This window comes from Canis aureus, chromosome 5 (genome assembly GCF_053574225.1).
Source record: "Canis aureus isolate CA01 chromosome 5, VMU_Caureus_v.1.0, whole genome shotgun sequence".
Lineage (NCBI taxonomy): Eukaryota > Metazoa > Chordata > Mammalia > Carnivora > Canidae > Canis > Canis aureus.
In genome coordinates, this window is record NC_135615.1 from 74,844,183 (window position 1) to 74,857,878 (window position 13,696).

The 13,696-nt window shown below is 48.6% G+C and overlaps 1 protein-coding gene across 3 annotated transcripts; it reads left to right on the forward strand.

Moving 5' to 3' along the window:
* The first annotated feature begins 1,171 nt into the window (after nucleotides 1–1,171).
* STMN1 (stathmin 1) lies at nucleotides 1,172–9,000 on the forward strand. 3 transcript variants are annotated; one of them, XM_077899054.1, is made up of 5 exons: nucleotides 1,172–1,195; nucleotides 4,552–4,626; nucleotides 5,110–5,282; nucleotides 7,796–7,987; nucleotides 8,483–9,000. In XM_077899054.1, exons 2-5 carry the CDS (start codon nucleotides 4,614–4,616, stop codon nucleotides 8,552–8,554), a joined length of 450 nt encoding a protein of 149 aa, XP_077755180.1. In that variant the 5' UTR covers nucleotides 1,172–1,195; nucleotides 4,552–4,613; the 3' UTR covers nucleotides 8,555–9,000. The 3 variants fall into 3 exon arrangements, with proteins under 3 accessions (XP_077755180.1, XP_077755178.1, XP_077755179.1); XM_077899053.1 differs by lacking the exon at nucleotides 1,172–1,195 and adding an exon at nucleotides 2,804–2,887; XM_077899052.1 differs by lacking the exons at nucleotides 1,172–1,195; nucleotides 4,552–4,626 and adding an exon at nucleotides 2,513–2,887.
* Nucleotides 9,001–13,696: the final 4,696 nt, after the last annotated feature.

A 13,696-nucleotide genomic window follows, 5' to 3' on the forward strand; every position in this document is an offset into this window, starting at 1 on the left:
CCAAGGATTAGGGGACAAAGGGAACGGAGAGGCTGGGGACAAGGTGAAAACCTCTCCCACAGTATCCTTTTGCCAAGGACAGGGCCCATAAGTGCTGGAACCCAGTGACGCCCATGTGAGAGACAACCCCAGCAGCCTCAGAACCGACAATGAACAAAGGCTGTGGTGCTCTGTAAGAACTGAGGCGATCTGACAACAGCCTAGCTCGTTTGATCAGTGTAGACATCCCTTCTAGACTTTGAAGCCTGAAGTGCTCTCCTTTAGCTGTCTACACAGATCAAATAAGCTGGAGGGCTGCCATATCTTGACTTCACTTTGTGCTAATCCATAGTCACAGCCAGCTCCACAGCAATCCGACCAAACCATCTGAGCAGAGGCAAAAATAATTCTCATGGGCAAAGATAGACAGTTCCAAGATGTGAACGTTAACTCCTTGCTGCCACTTCAGGAGGGAGTGGCTTTTGAAGTTAGTTTTAGCAAGCTTCCAAGGAAAGGAGCTCTGCCCCTATCCAAAGTGAAGTGGCAAAGCTGTTTTCTCTCCTTACACTTGAAAGCTCTTCCTATTCCAGGGCTCCTATAGGAACACCCATAAGAGTTGACAATGAATAGCTGTGGTCTGGCTCTCAGAAAAGCAGCCCCACCTAGGAAACAGGGATCACCTCACCACACCAGCACCTTTTATATTCAAAGGATCGTTAAAAAGAGCAACCTGACCCCCCACTCCCCACCACCACCATCTCAGGCCTCAAGCAGTAGTGAGGAGCTCAGGAAATCCTTGTGGCAGGACTAGGCATCTAACAACAAACCCACAAGCTAAGTAGGATCGTTCGTTACAAAAGATTAAAAAATCTACATGAGTTCTAACATCTTCCTTCCTAGCTGTGGTTTCCATGGAAATAGACATCTGCTCTAGGGAGAAAGGAAAGGTGGGGGGAAACGGTGTAAGTGCTTTAAAATAATCAGTGTTTTGAAAGATTTATTTTTTTTCCCTGTCACAACATTAATAGAAGTGTAAGATTTTTGCATGGCAATTTCTTGCATTTAAGAGAAATATGCATCAAATGGGTGGAGCCTTCCTCTGCAAACCTCCAGTTCAAGTACAAAGACTTCGAGATAAAGGCTGGTTGAGGATAATAGACCTCTTGGCCTTGGGTTCCGTGCTCATTTGTGTTGCCTGCCAATCTGTCACTTTCCGGTAAGCTCTTATCTCCACCTCTCTCCAGCCTTTCTAACGATTTCTGCGATTTTGCTTAGAAAACTGACAGATGGGAACACCTGGCTGTTTTGTGGCTGGGTTGGGTCTGAGAGGGAGAAGGCTTGCAGGGCTTAGAATTTGAATTATTCCTGGTCTTGCTCACATGCTAAGGGAAAACCACTTTGATTGGGGGCGGGGGAGAGGCTGACCCCACACAAGGGCGATTGTTGGAGTAAATGCCACAACAAGCATATTTCAGGCAACAGCGAATTGCTGTTTATTTTGTGTGGCGTGTCTGCTGCCTATATGATCCAGGTTTCCTTATCTTGGCACCTAGTAATTATATTTATCTCTAGCACATCCCCAGTGACTAGGTGGACGTGGAAAGTCTTTTAAAATTAGGACTTTTGTTTCTGCAAAATCAGTCATATTTGTTTCTTGGTATGGGGAGACTGAACGCATCGATTAATAAAAGGAAGGTGCCTTTCCACCCCGTCAGGATCTCAAAGCAGATGCTTTGGTGTAATGACCACCACCGGAAGACCAAAGACACAGCCTTGGTCTGGGGGAATGGGAAGAGGGATCTGGAAACCATGTTCATTTTATTCTTCTTCTGGCCTTTCTGTGGGAAGAGGGAGGCCGGTCATACTAAGACAGCTCAGGTCAGACCAATTTCCTTTGTGGCTCTGCTGTGTTTCTCATCAAACCAGGCCAGGAGGAACCGTGACCTTCTGGCTCCCCCTTTTGTTTTGATTCTTTAAAAGGGCCCAGCACTGCACTGGGGAGCACGTGCTCCAAGAACAAAAGCAACACTTAACTGCAGTCTGTGTTGTCTAGAACTGCTATTGCTCTTCCTTCCCTATCATCAGGCGAAAGGCTAGGGAGAACAGATGGAGTCTGCCTTTAAGCTGAGTAACTGTTCGACCAAAGGAGATCAAATTCCAGAGCCTCAGGCTTTCCCCCCACAGTTCTCCGGTCACCAGCTCAGGGGACCGAGGATGGTAGCCAAAACGCGCCCCGTGAGGAAGGGTCACGCCCGAGACCTGTTAGGACTGAGTGGGTAAGGGATTAATTATGATGATGTCACAATGCAGGTTACACGCGGGTGTCAAGGTAGGGCGCCGGGTTGCAGGGGGCCTCACAGGGGCAAAGAGTGGGCGTTATCCTGTAACAAGGGCTTGGGCGTCTTAGGTGGAGGCAAGGGGTGGGGCACCTGAGGGGCACTGCACTGTCCGAGTGTTGCCCTTGGGGCCTTGCAAGGCACGTGGCTCAAAGGAGGCGGAGTCCAGGGGGCCACCCTCGGAGAGGTAGGGAGGGACCCCGCCCCGCCCGGCCCCGCCCTTTTCCTAGGGATGGGGGTGCTGGTTCAGACCCTGGCCAGGGGCCACAGTATAGCCCTCTTCCGTGGCCAGACAACGGCCCCGGCCCCCTGCTCACACCCGGGGAGACCCCCAAATGCCCCCAACCCCTCGCATTGTCCGCCCGCCCTGCCAGCCCGGACTACACTTCCCGAGGTGCTCGGGGGTCCCGAGGGGCGGGGCCACCTGCGCTGTGGGGGAGGGGGCGGCACGTGCCGCGGCTCTCAGCCAATGGAGAGCCCGGTGGGGAGGTCACGTGCCGCTGTTTGGCGCTTTTGTGCGCGCCCGGGTCTGTTGGTGCTCAGAGTGTGGCCAGGCGGCTCGGACCGAGCAGGTGGGTGCGGGGCCCTGGGAGGAGGCGACGGGAGGCTGGGGGCCCGCGAGAGGGACGCGGCCGGCGAGAGGGGCCGGGCCGTGGCAGTGGCCCCCTGCCGGAGGGCGGCGGGCGTGGCCGCGGGCCCCAAGTGCGACTGGCGGGCGGGGGTCGCTCCGCTTTGTGTGTGGCTCGGGCGGAGCCTCGGCTTTGTCCCGGCTCCCTGGGGGCGCGGCCATCGTGGGGAGGGGGCGCGGCCAGCTGGGCAAGCCCCGGGCGTTATCCCGGGGTGCCGTCGTGGAGACAATAGGGGGCGTGGGCTCGCGTCAGCCCCGCTCGTTCCCGTTGCTGGTTTAGCCCCGCCGGGGTCCCCATTGTCTGAAGGGGCGGGGCGGCGCCTCTAGAGGGCCACGGCCTTAGGGCCGGACTGCGGGAGGCTCGGGGCCGCATCTCGTCCCCGCTGTCGCCTTGGCCCAGTGACTAGGGCCGAGCCCGAGAGGCTGACACCCCGCGAGAGCAATCCTGCCCTCGCGGCGGGGGGCGCGACAGCTCGGGTGGAGGCAGGTTGGGTGGGAGAGAAGGGAGGAGGTGGTGGGCTGATGGCTGAGCTACCCCACGGCCGGTTCCCCGGGCCTGCCCCACCCGCCGAGCCGCTGCGGGGGTGGGGGTGGCCTAGAGATGTTTTTGGCGGGAGTTGGGGGGGGCGTCGGTGCGGAGTGAGCCCGGGGAGGGCGGAGTTACCCAGATAGGACCGTTAGCCCCGCCCATCCCTCCCCTTCCCACGCGCGCGGGCTCCCGGGTGCTGTGAGTTCCGGGAGATTCGAAAAGGCGCGGGGAGGAAGGGGGCGGGGCCAGGGGCCGGAGCGCAGGGCGTGCTCTGATTGGCCGGGGGCGGCCACCCACTTTTCCTCCCTTGGACTGGGGCCACGCCCATCCTGGGTCGGCTGCTGCGTCTCTAGCCTCGCCGGGGCTGGACCGTTTCGTTGCTTAGGATTTCAATTTCCAGCTGTTGGAACGTGCAGTCTTAGATTTTCTTACTAGCCTGGGTTCTACAAGGATAATGACCTGGGAAAAAAAATCAAGGAGGGATGTAGAATTTTTCATGATATAAGGCAGCAGATATTATAACCTGCAAGCCTAGAGGTTGATAAACCTGATTAATTTTGCGCGCTGTCGGTTAAGGAGCTTAAGCCCCAAGAACAATAGGAGTTCAACATTATTGGTTAATATTAGCTTGGGCGTTTTGTTTTCCACCATAGCAGACGCAGACAAAGCAGGGGTGGGCATTTCATTTGCACAATGAATTGTAGGCAGTATTAAGATGGCTCCGGTCTCACTGCTGAGTTGAATCTGGAATATCTTTTCGCTTTTTTGGGGAGGAAATTTTTAGAGTTTTTAGGGGGAAAAATATATTGACTTAACGTGTAATTTTTAAAATCCAAGATATTTTTTGAGCAAGTAAGTTCAGTTGACTTGATTTTCTATACCCAATGTCCCATTCAGTTCAAATTTACCGATGTTTCAGTATTGTCTAGATTTTTATTTTCTAGTTAATGATGGCTTATTTAATTAGTGGTAGTGATTTTTCTGACACTGATTTATGTGGATGTGACTTGAGGTCCCTTTAGATCAGCGACCTAGAAATGCAAAGAAATTGATTGAATGCTTTTGAAAATCGTTTTCAGGGTTTTCCTTGCCCCAGTGGATTGTGTAGAATACACTGCCAGTCTCTTGTCTTCTGTTCACCATGGCTTCTTCTGGTAGGTAATCTATTTGGAAAAGGTGCATTATGATGGGTTTAGGATTTTATAATAGGAGATGGATTCAGGTCTTCAACCATTAACTGGGCACTTGTGTTTTGGTCTTCTCAAAAAACCCATTTTATAAATCAGAGAATTAATGAAAAAATTATCACTTGAATGTACTGAGATCTCCTAATTGTTTCACTGTTTGATTATTTGGCTTGGTCTAGAGCAAAATCGTGGAGTTTTGCACCATTCTTTTGTTTATGAAAGTGATTGTCAAACACTGATTATCTCAGTATTTGTTAACTCAAATATATTGAGCTTTGGTTTCTTGGGAGGTGGTATTTAGATAAGAATTTGTTGCCTGCAAACATAGCTTCTTCATCAGCCCTAATTCTATTCATTAAATTGATTTGGTTTTTAGAAAATTACAGTATAGCTTAATAGAATAGGAAAACCCCATTTTTTGGAATACATTATGAATATGATCAAATCCAGATATCCAGGTGAAAGAACTGGAGAAGCGTGCCTCAGGCCAGGCTTTTGAGCTGATTCTCAGCCCTCGATCAAAAGAATCCGTCCCAGAATTCCCCCTTTCCCCTCCAAAGAAGAAGGATCTTTCCCTGGAGGAAATTCAGAAGAAATTAGAAGCTGCAGAAGAAAGACGCAAGGTAAACATCACAATTCACAGAAAACAGGATATTTATTTATATAATGTGGCAAATCAGTTTTATTTCCATAACAGGAGGAAAACAGAATTATAGTTAGATGTGATTATAACTGTGAAAATTATATATCCCAGCAGCTAGAGGAAAATACCAGGTATCATTTACTGAACTCCTACTATATATCAAGTCCTTTACTTCTGTTTTTCTCCTTTAACATAGTGACCCTAAAAGGGTAGATGTCTGAGATACTGAGATGAGAAAATGGTCTCGGGAATGTTGTCATTTTCCCAAGTCCTATAGTGAGGGAGTACTGGAGCCAGAATTCAAGCCTAGGTCTGTCTGAAACCAAAGTTCCTGCTTCTCTTGCCTTCTCTTTGAAAAATAGATTTGTTGGGGGTGATTCTTTCCCTTTTTTTTTCTTTTTTTAAAAAAAACCTGTTTGGTTTGTGTGTGTGCCTGTGTGGTTTCTTGGTTTTTTTTCCGAGAGCTGTACAATAAAAACATTTTAAATTGCTGGTAATGTGATTGAGTTGCTCAACTAGTATAACAATATTGGGGCAGGTTTTCTCTTATCTAAGCAATTCTATAAAATACCATTTTGAAAAACAAACCAGAAAAAGGGTACCTGGGTGGCTCAATCAGTTAAGCATCTGACTCTTGATCTCAGCATCTTGAGTTCAAGCCCCATGTTGGGCTCCACACTGGGTGTGGAGCCTACTTAAAAAAAAAAAAAATCAGGGCAGCCCGGGTGGCTCCACGGTTTAGTGCCGCCTTCAGCCGAGGGTGTGATCCTGGAGACCCGGGATCGAGACCCACGTCGGGCTCCCTACATGGAGCCTGCTTCTCCCTCTCTGCCTGTGTCTCTGCCTCTCTCTCTCTGTGTCTCTCATGAATAAATACAGTATTTTTTTAAAAATCAGAAAGATCAACAAATATTAATATGCTTGTTATAGGAAAATCGGGAATCAGAAGTTTATATGTAGGAACTTAAAAGTATTCATTATCCTACTTCCCAGAAATGACCGATGTTAACATTTTGGTACATTTCCTTCCATTCAGTGTTACTCTTTTCATGAAGAACTTTATATATAAATTCTCATTCATTCCCCTCCAACCACCCTGACTGAGATGAGTGGGTTTAATTTTAAAATTAGGGAGGGGTGCCTAGCTGGTTCAGTCAATAGAACATGTGGCTCTTGGATCTTAGGGTCATGAGTTTAAGTCCCATGTTGGGTGTAGAGTTTACTTAATAATTTTTTTAAAAAAGATAAAATTAAGGAAAGTAGGCACAAAAGGTGAGGTAGTAACCTGCCCCTGACCAACAGTCAGTACAATTTGAAATCTAACACATCTAACCATACACATAGGCCTCTGTTGAAGCTGCTGTAACCTGTGCCCTATACGATTCAGTGCCACATGTTGTATGTATGTGCACTGACCCGCTATCAACACTGCAGTGCATTTCCCCAGGAAGAGTAGCAATGTTTCCAAGGGAGCTTTGTCTCCCACCTGCTCTTCTGTGCAGCTTGAGTTCTGTGGAGATCAATGGAGTTTTGTAGAGTTTGAGTGTGCAAGGAGATGCAGCCAATGGCTGGACAGAAATTTTTTTTTTTTTTAAGATTTTATTTATTTATTCATGAGAGACACACAGAGAGAGAGGCAGAGACACAGGCAGAGGGAGAAGCAGGCTCCATGCAAGGAGCCCAATGTGGGACTCGATCCCAGGTCTCCAGGATCACGCCTTGGGCGGTGCTAAACCGCTGAGCCACTGGAGCTGCCCTGGACGGAAATTTTTAAGGAATCAACCCCAGCCCCGTAGTCACTAGCCTGTGCTTGAAACTTAGCACTGGGATTTTACAGAAGATAATGAATAGAACCAGTGGCAGGTATTCTGTAGTACTTCTGCAAGTTAGTGATGCTTCTAGGCACGTCGCAGTCTATTTGGTAACACATTATATTCTGAGTCTGTTGAAGGAAGCACATCATGGCAACAGCTCCAGTGGCCTGGAAGTGAATGCAGCTTCCAAAGAGAAAAGAAGCTTTTCCTTGAAACAGAAATCCCTCTGGCTTAAATAGTAATTTGAGGGTTTAGTCTTAAATTCCCTATCATTCATGGTTTTCTTTTTATCGATACGGTTACATTTTTTATAATAAGCTAATTTTCTTCGGGTGGACTTTGAAGTTCAATAATCACTTCTTGACAGTTCCATTCCTCCATGCATGTCATTCTAGTCCTCTTGTTACCATTAAGCAGTAAATCTTAGCCAGGATTCCCTAGAGAACGGTTGGGCAATACTCTGAACAAACCTAGGCAGTTTTCCAAAGTAAATACAAACACTAGAAAAAAGCACGATTTTCACAGTATTTTGATACAGACGACTCAGGCCCTGACTTAGGTTATGTTTAAAGAGATCTCAATTTCTGCCTTTCAGTCTTCTCGATGAATAATTTTTTTTTCTCATTTTAAATAATGCTAAGTAAACTTCAGAGAGTCTAGCCTGTTACAAATTTTTCAGTCCCATGAAGCTGAGGTTTTGAAGCAGCTGGCTGAGAAGCGGGAGCACGAGAAAGAGGTGCTTCAGAAAGCGATAGAGGAGAACAACAACTTCAGTAAGATGGCGGAAGAAAAGCTGACCCACAAAATGGAGGCCAACAAAGAGAACCGAGAGGCCCAGATGGCTGCCAAACTGGAGCGCTTGCGGGAGAAGGTTGGTGGTCCTGCCTTGCTTTCAGGGGATCAAGAGCTCAAAGTCTGCACCAGTGATGTGGCTCGAATTAATTGCCTTGAACAAGGTGTTGGGTGTCACTTCCTGTTTTGGGGCTCAAGACATTGAGAGGTGTCTTATCTTAAAATAAGATGGAGTGGGATGCCAGGCTGGCAGGTGACTCTTAATCTTAGGGTTGTGAGTTTGAGCCCCACCTTGGGTGTAGAGATTACTTAAAATCTTTACAGAAAAAAATAAGATGGCATACTCAATAATTTCCAGAATAATTATACATTCTTTGAAAGAGCAAGAGGAGGCTTGGTCATCAGGTTCCATGAGTGACCCAAGGAAGCCTAAAGATACTGTTTTAGAACTCTAATTATGGGCTTCCCACTAACATATGACATATGCCCCGATGCTGCTATTGTGCCTCTCTTGGGGGTGCACGGCCTGGTAGGCTTTGTTATTTGACTGACGGCCGGTGCTGTTTCTTTCCAGGACAAGCACATTGAGGAAGTGCGAAAGAACAAAGAATCCAAAGATCCTGCTGATGAAACTGAAGCCGACTAAATTTGTTCTGAGAACTGACTTTCTCCCCTTCCCCTTCCCAAATATCCAAAGACTGTACTGGCCAGTGTCATTTTATTTTTGCCCTCCTGACAAATCTTCTAGAAGCTGATGTAGGACTGTATAGGTAGATCCAGACTGTATGATGTTGTTTTCGGGGCTAAAGGGGAGAAATTGAAAAGTGTTGTACTCTTTTTCTAAAGTGTTGAAGTCTTTCTAACGTAGCTACTTTTTCTTGTTGCATCTTTTCTACTTCATGCACCCGGGGTGCTGGGTTAATGGCTAGTACTGTATTGGCTCTGTGAAAACATGTTTGTGAAAAGAGTATGTAGTGGCTTCTTCCAAACTGTTAGATGCTGAATATCTGTTCACTTTTAAATCCCAATTCTGTCCCGATCTTACCAGATGCTACTGTACTTGAATGGTTAATAAAACTGCACAGTGCTGTTGGTGGCAGTGACTTCTTTCTGTACAGGTAATATAAACTGTGAAGTGACGGAGACCCTCCTGGTTTCTGTTTGCTCCAGATCGGGGCCCTTTGGCCTCCAGAAATACCCAGCGCACACGTCGCTGCAAGTTCTCTGCCCTGGAGTCTCTCCCTGCAGAGTCCTTTGCATTGTCTTCGTCCACAATCGTCACTTTGTTTGGATGCCTCAGCCCAGATCAGCTGCTACGATAGTCTTTCAGATGTTTATTTGCAAACAAGCTTATTTTTGTTCCGTGTCCCTGTTAAAAAAGGCAAATTGGAGGCATACATGGGGTTTCTAGAGAAGGGTTTAGGGGAGGTCTCAAGATCCTAGTTAGAGGTATTTGACAGTTTACTGGCTTTCTGTTACAGGTGGGGGTGGGATGTGTCCTCTTGATACTTTCCTGCCATAGAAGCTGTGATTCCAAAATTGGAATATTAATATAATTTTCTGGGCCCATGTAACAACGTTTTGTGCATTGATTAAAAGGAAACTTTTTTTTTCCCAGAGAAGCATTTGGGTCGGGTGGTTCAGGTTGGCATCTACTGCATTGTGTATCCGGAGGTTATAATATTCACCATTGTCAGAGCATTGCCTTTCAATTCAGGGAAAGCTTTTGGCAGCTTTCCTATGCTATTTGGGAAATAGCCTTAATTGCATATGATTATTTGCTTCTCAGACATCTGCATAAAAGCTCTTGGAAGCCGTGCACCTAATGGTGAGAAAATGCCAGATGACTTAACACTGTGGCAGGGGGTGGATTCTGCTGGGTGCTGTGCATGGACTTCCTCCACTCAGGCTTTATCTTTGATTTGGGTTTTACCAAACCTAAAGGATAATAGTAGTCTCTATCAATCTTCCTCCTATATTGTTAGGATTAAATGAGGGTGGTGTGTGTGTGTGTAGAAGGCATGGTTAGAACCCTGTTTTAGTATCTAGCACATATATACATGACAACTATTTTCAACCAGATGCTACTGAGTGAGCTGTTTATACCTCTTAAAATCGGAAGGGATTATGCAGCTTTTTACGTGCCTTGAATTGACTTAACAAATTTATATGGACCAAGATGATCAATTGTAGTTCTGGGAAAAAGCTGAATGCAAAGAGTTCTGGCCATCGAGGATAAACAGGAGCAAGATCAAGTGTAGTTTAACACGAGTTCAGACAATAGATAAATAGGACAAAGTGAGGTTTGTGTGCAAGAACTCGGCATCGCTCATCCTCAGTCTGCCACGTCGCAGGGGTTGGAGATTTGCCTGGGGGCCCTGGGGCCCACAGGGATGTTTTAGACACCGATTTTGAGGAGCTGGGATATGAAGACAGTGTGAAGATAGAAACTTGGGGTAGTGCTACTGGGTCCTACAGATGGCAGTAAACTTGTTCATACAGGACATGGAGGGAAGGGAACAGAGCTTAGGAAAAAGCAAGAGTTAAGATAGGCCTGGGGGAGGATACCCCAGTTAGTTCCCCCCAGGCCCATGGTGGCTCAAACTTAACATCACAGTGGTCCCAAGTTCCCACCTTGTGTCAGTGGGTGTCACAGGGACCCAAAGGGCAGATGCCTCTTAACCTGTGACATCAGAGACCCTGCCTGGTTGTTTGCTGTCTTAACCTCTGACCTTTAGAGAGGCACTTAGTCCTGGGCATCTTTCCTCCTGGGCAAAAACAAGGAGGTTTTTTACTCTTGCCATATAACTTGGAGGGAAGAATTAACTTGCCATATAACTTGGAGGGAAGTCCCGTGACTTGTGGAGAGTGTGTGTGTGTACTTCCCCAGTCGGGGCAATCTCTCTTCTGTCCTCCAGTGCCCATCTCTCCCAGTGGGGCCAGCCTCCCCTGACAGCACCTCAGGCTTAGGTGGTCTTGCAAGGCCAGGAGGGGTGACCTCCCTCAGCCTGGGGCTGTCATCAAGGAGCACACTCCATTCCTTTTGGCTTGAGTGGAAGATGAGGCTTGTCCCTTCCTCCTGAGACTTGTACTTAGATGTGGTGAAGGGCTGGCCTTGGAAGAGATTTGAGGGATGTGAAGGCCTTTACATCTACACACCGGGCTGTGTGCTGCTGATGAGGATGGGGTCCCGGTGCACCGTGTGCTGATCGGGAACAGGGAGGAAAGTTGTAGAACCCTTAGCTGAGAATACTCTGCTCCATCAGAAGCTTGTACTCGGGATCCCTGGGTGGCTCTGCCGTTTAGCGCCTGCCTTCGGCCCAGGGCGTGGTCCCGGAGTCCCCGGATTGAGTCCCGAATCGGGCTTCCTGCATGGAGCCTGCTTCTCCCTCTGCCTGTGTCTCTGCCTCTCTTCCTCTCTCTGTGTGTCTCTCATGAATAAATGAATAAAAATCTTTTTTTTTTTCTTTTTTTAAAAAAAGAAGCTTGTCCTCACCAAGTGTGCCCTAGTGCTTTGGCTTCGGTGGTCTGGGAGGCCTAATAGAGGAGGAAGACTTGAGCCAGTCCTTTGAGGGGTCAGCTCTGGGCCCCAGCACTCTTCATTATTAACGAAGCCCTCAACAGGCACACCACTGGGGAGCCTGCCATGGTTACTGGTTCATGGCAGGAGCTCCACAAAGAGCCCGTCTCCCATTTCTCTGGTCCTGAGCAGTGGAGCCCCTTGGAAGGCTTTACAATTTGGGGATGGCAGTACTCGGGAACAAAGGCATTCTGAGGGAGAGAAAAGGGAGGCAGGGCAGGATGGACTGGAGGGAGTGCGAGGGATCAGGCCGTGAGGGTCTGAACTGGAGGGAAGCCCTGCGCTCTGGAGCCGTAGCCGAGACCACCTCCTCCAGGCAGCCGTCCGTGGGAAACAGGAGAAAGATCATTCACGGCTGCCGGGGGAGATGGTGCCAGTAATAAGCTACTGGGTTTTGTTTGGTTGGTTTTTGTTTTCATTTTTAAAAAAATTTTTAAAAAGTTCCAATTTTTACTTATTTTAAAATTACTTTTAAGCTACTGTTTAGCGAGCAGTTACTTTCAGGCGTTCTGAGGTAAGTTGGCTCCTTGGGTCCCACCCCGTGAGGTAGCACAGGTGGCTCCGCAGTGCGGAGAAGTACGCAGGCTGAGGAAGGCTGTCTCACTTGCCCGAGACTCCAAGCGGGCAGGGGTCCGAGTTGGGGGTGTCTGACTCCAGGCCCTGCGTGGGGAGCGGGCTGCTCTGGCCACTCCCATCTCCCCTGTTGTGCCCCAGACTCAGCCTAGTGCCACCCTCCTTGGAAAGGCCATTGGTGAGCGTCCAGGTAATGCTGGGACAGAGAGGTGCCCCCTCCTGCCCTGCCCCCCAGTCCTTTATACAGGCCTTCCTTTCTGCTGTGTGGATTTTTCTCCCGGTGGAAAGTTCTGACTTCCGGTGATGTTCCAGCGCCCCTTGTAAACCTGTCCTCTCAGAGGACGGCTTGGCCACCTCACTGTCCATTCAGCTTGTCTGAATCACTATTAAACGTGATTCATTTAGGAACGGTAAGAAGATGAAGCTGGGCTCCTTCAGAGGAGCTTTCCGCTTTGGGTGGGAGGTGGGATTAGATGCCCCGGAAGTTCCCTTTCAAATCCAAGACCGTGGTTCTGGGGCTTCTCTACCTGATGAGACCACAGACCCCAAGGTCAGGAGCCATGTCCTGACCACTGAGGATCCCACCCACCCCAGCCCGAGCTGACCTTCGAGGCCTCAGAACCGTTGCTGGCACTCCAGCCTCCTGCCATCTGCCTCTGCCTCTTGGCCCAGGTCACACAGAAGGTTCCAAGGGTCTTGTGGCTGAGACCTCTGCCAGCAGAAGCTGGTATTCTACACTGGAAGGGCCCAGGGAAGATTTTCTGACATGTTTTATACATGTACTCAGATTGATTTATTTTGTTTTTAAGATTTTATTTATGAGAGACACACAGAGAGAGGCAGAGACACAGGCAGAGGGAGAAGCAGGCTCCATGCAGGACCCCGATGCGGAGCTGGATTCCCGGACTCCAGGATCACACCCTGGGCTGAAGGCAGACACTCAACCGCTAAACCACCCAGACTTCCCACATGTACTCAGATTTTTAAAGCTTAGTTATAGGGCTTGAAGAGCTCAAAATGCAGCAGCCGCCGTGGAGGGGCTCTGGCCCATGCTGGAAGGCTTAGCCTTCTCCCAGTGTGGTCATGAGCAGTACCTTCCCTGTCTTTGGCCACCAAATCCTACTGGGGGCAAGTGGGCTGTGAGATGGACAGAATGGGTAAGAAACAGAAGCAGGAGATTAGCCAGATGCCCGTGGCCACCACCCCAATAGAATGGAGGGTACCAGGGGGACTGAGCCTCTGGAGGTACAAGAGGCCTCCGGCCCAGGCCTTCAATCTGTGGCCTCCCACTCCCCTTGCTGGCAAGGAGCCCAGTATCACTAAGATGGGGGTGGGCGTGGGTGGGGACTCCCTGCTGAACCTAGGCTCCCCTCTCACACGCACCAGCTTATTATTTGCATGATAGTGAATCCCCAGAACAACCCTATGATGTTATTGTGCCCATTTTACAGACAAGAAATGAGAGGAAAGTGAGACTCAGATTTGCCCAAAGTGACAAACCTAGGAGTGTGGAATCAGGACGCAAACCTTATCTTTTAACCCTCCGCTACACTGCACCTCCTTATGTATCACAGAACAATTATTATGCAATCATTTGTTTCAAGTGTGTCTCCCCAGCTAGAAGGAAGGTTCTCA

What these genes read in the sequence shown, in the direction of transcription:
- STMN1 (XM_077899052.1), top strand. Translation starts at nt 2,548, where the DNA reads ATGGGGGTGCTGGTTCAGACCCTGGCCAGGGGCCACAGTATAGCCCTC. An exon ending in AGGCGGCTCGGACCGAGCAG is followed by an intron (nt 2,888 to 5,109) that starts GTGGGTGCGGGG and finishes GATCAAATCCAG; the next exon opens with ATATCCAGGTGAAAGAACTG. An exon ending in TGGAGCGCTTGCGGGAGAAG is followed by an intron (nt 7,988 to 8,482) that starts GTTGGTGGTCCT and finishes GTTTCTTTCCAG; the next exon opens with GACAAGCACATTGAGGAAGT.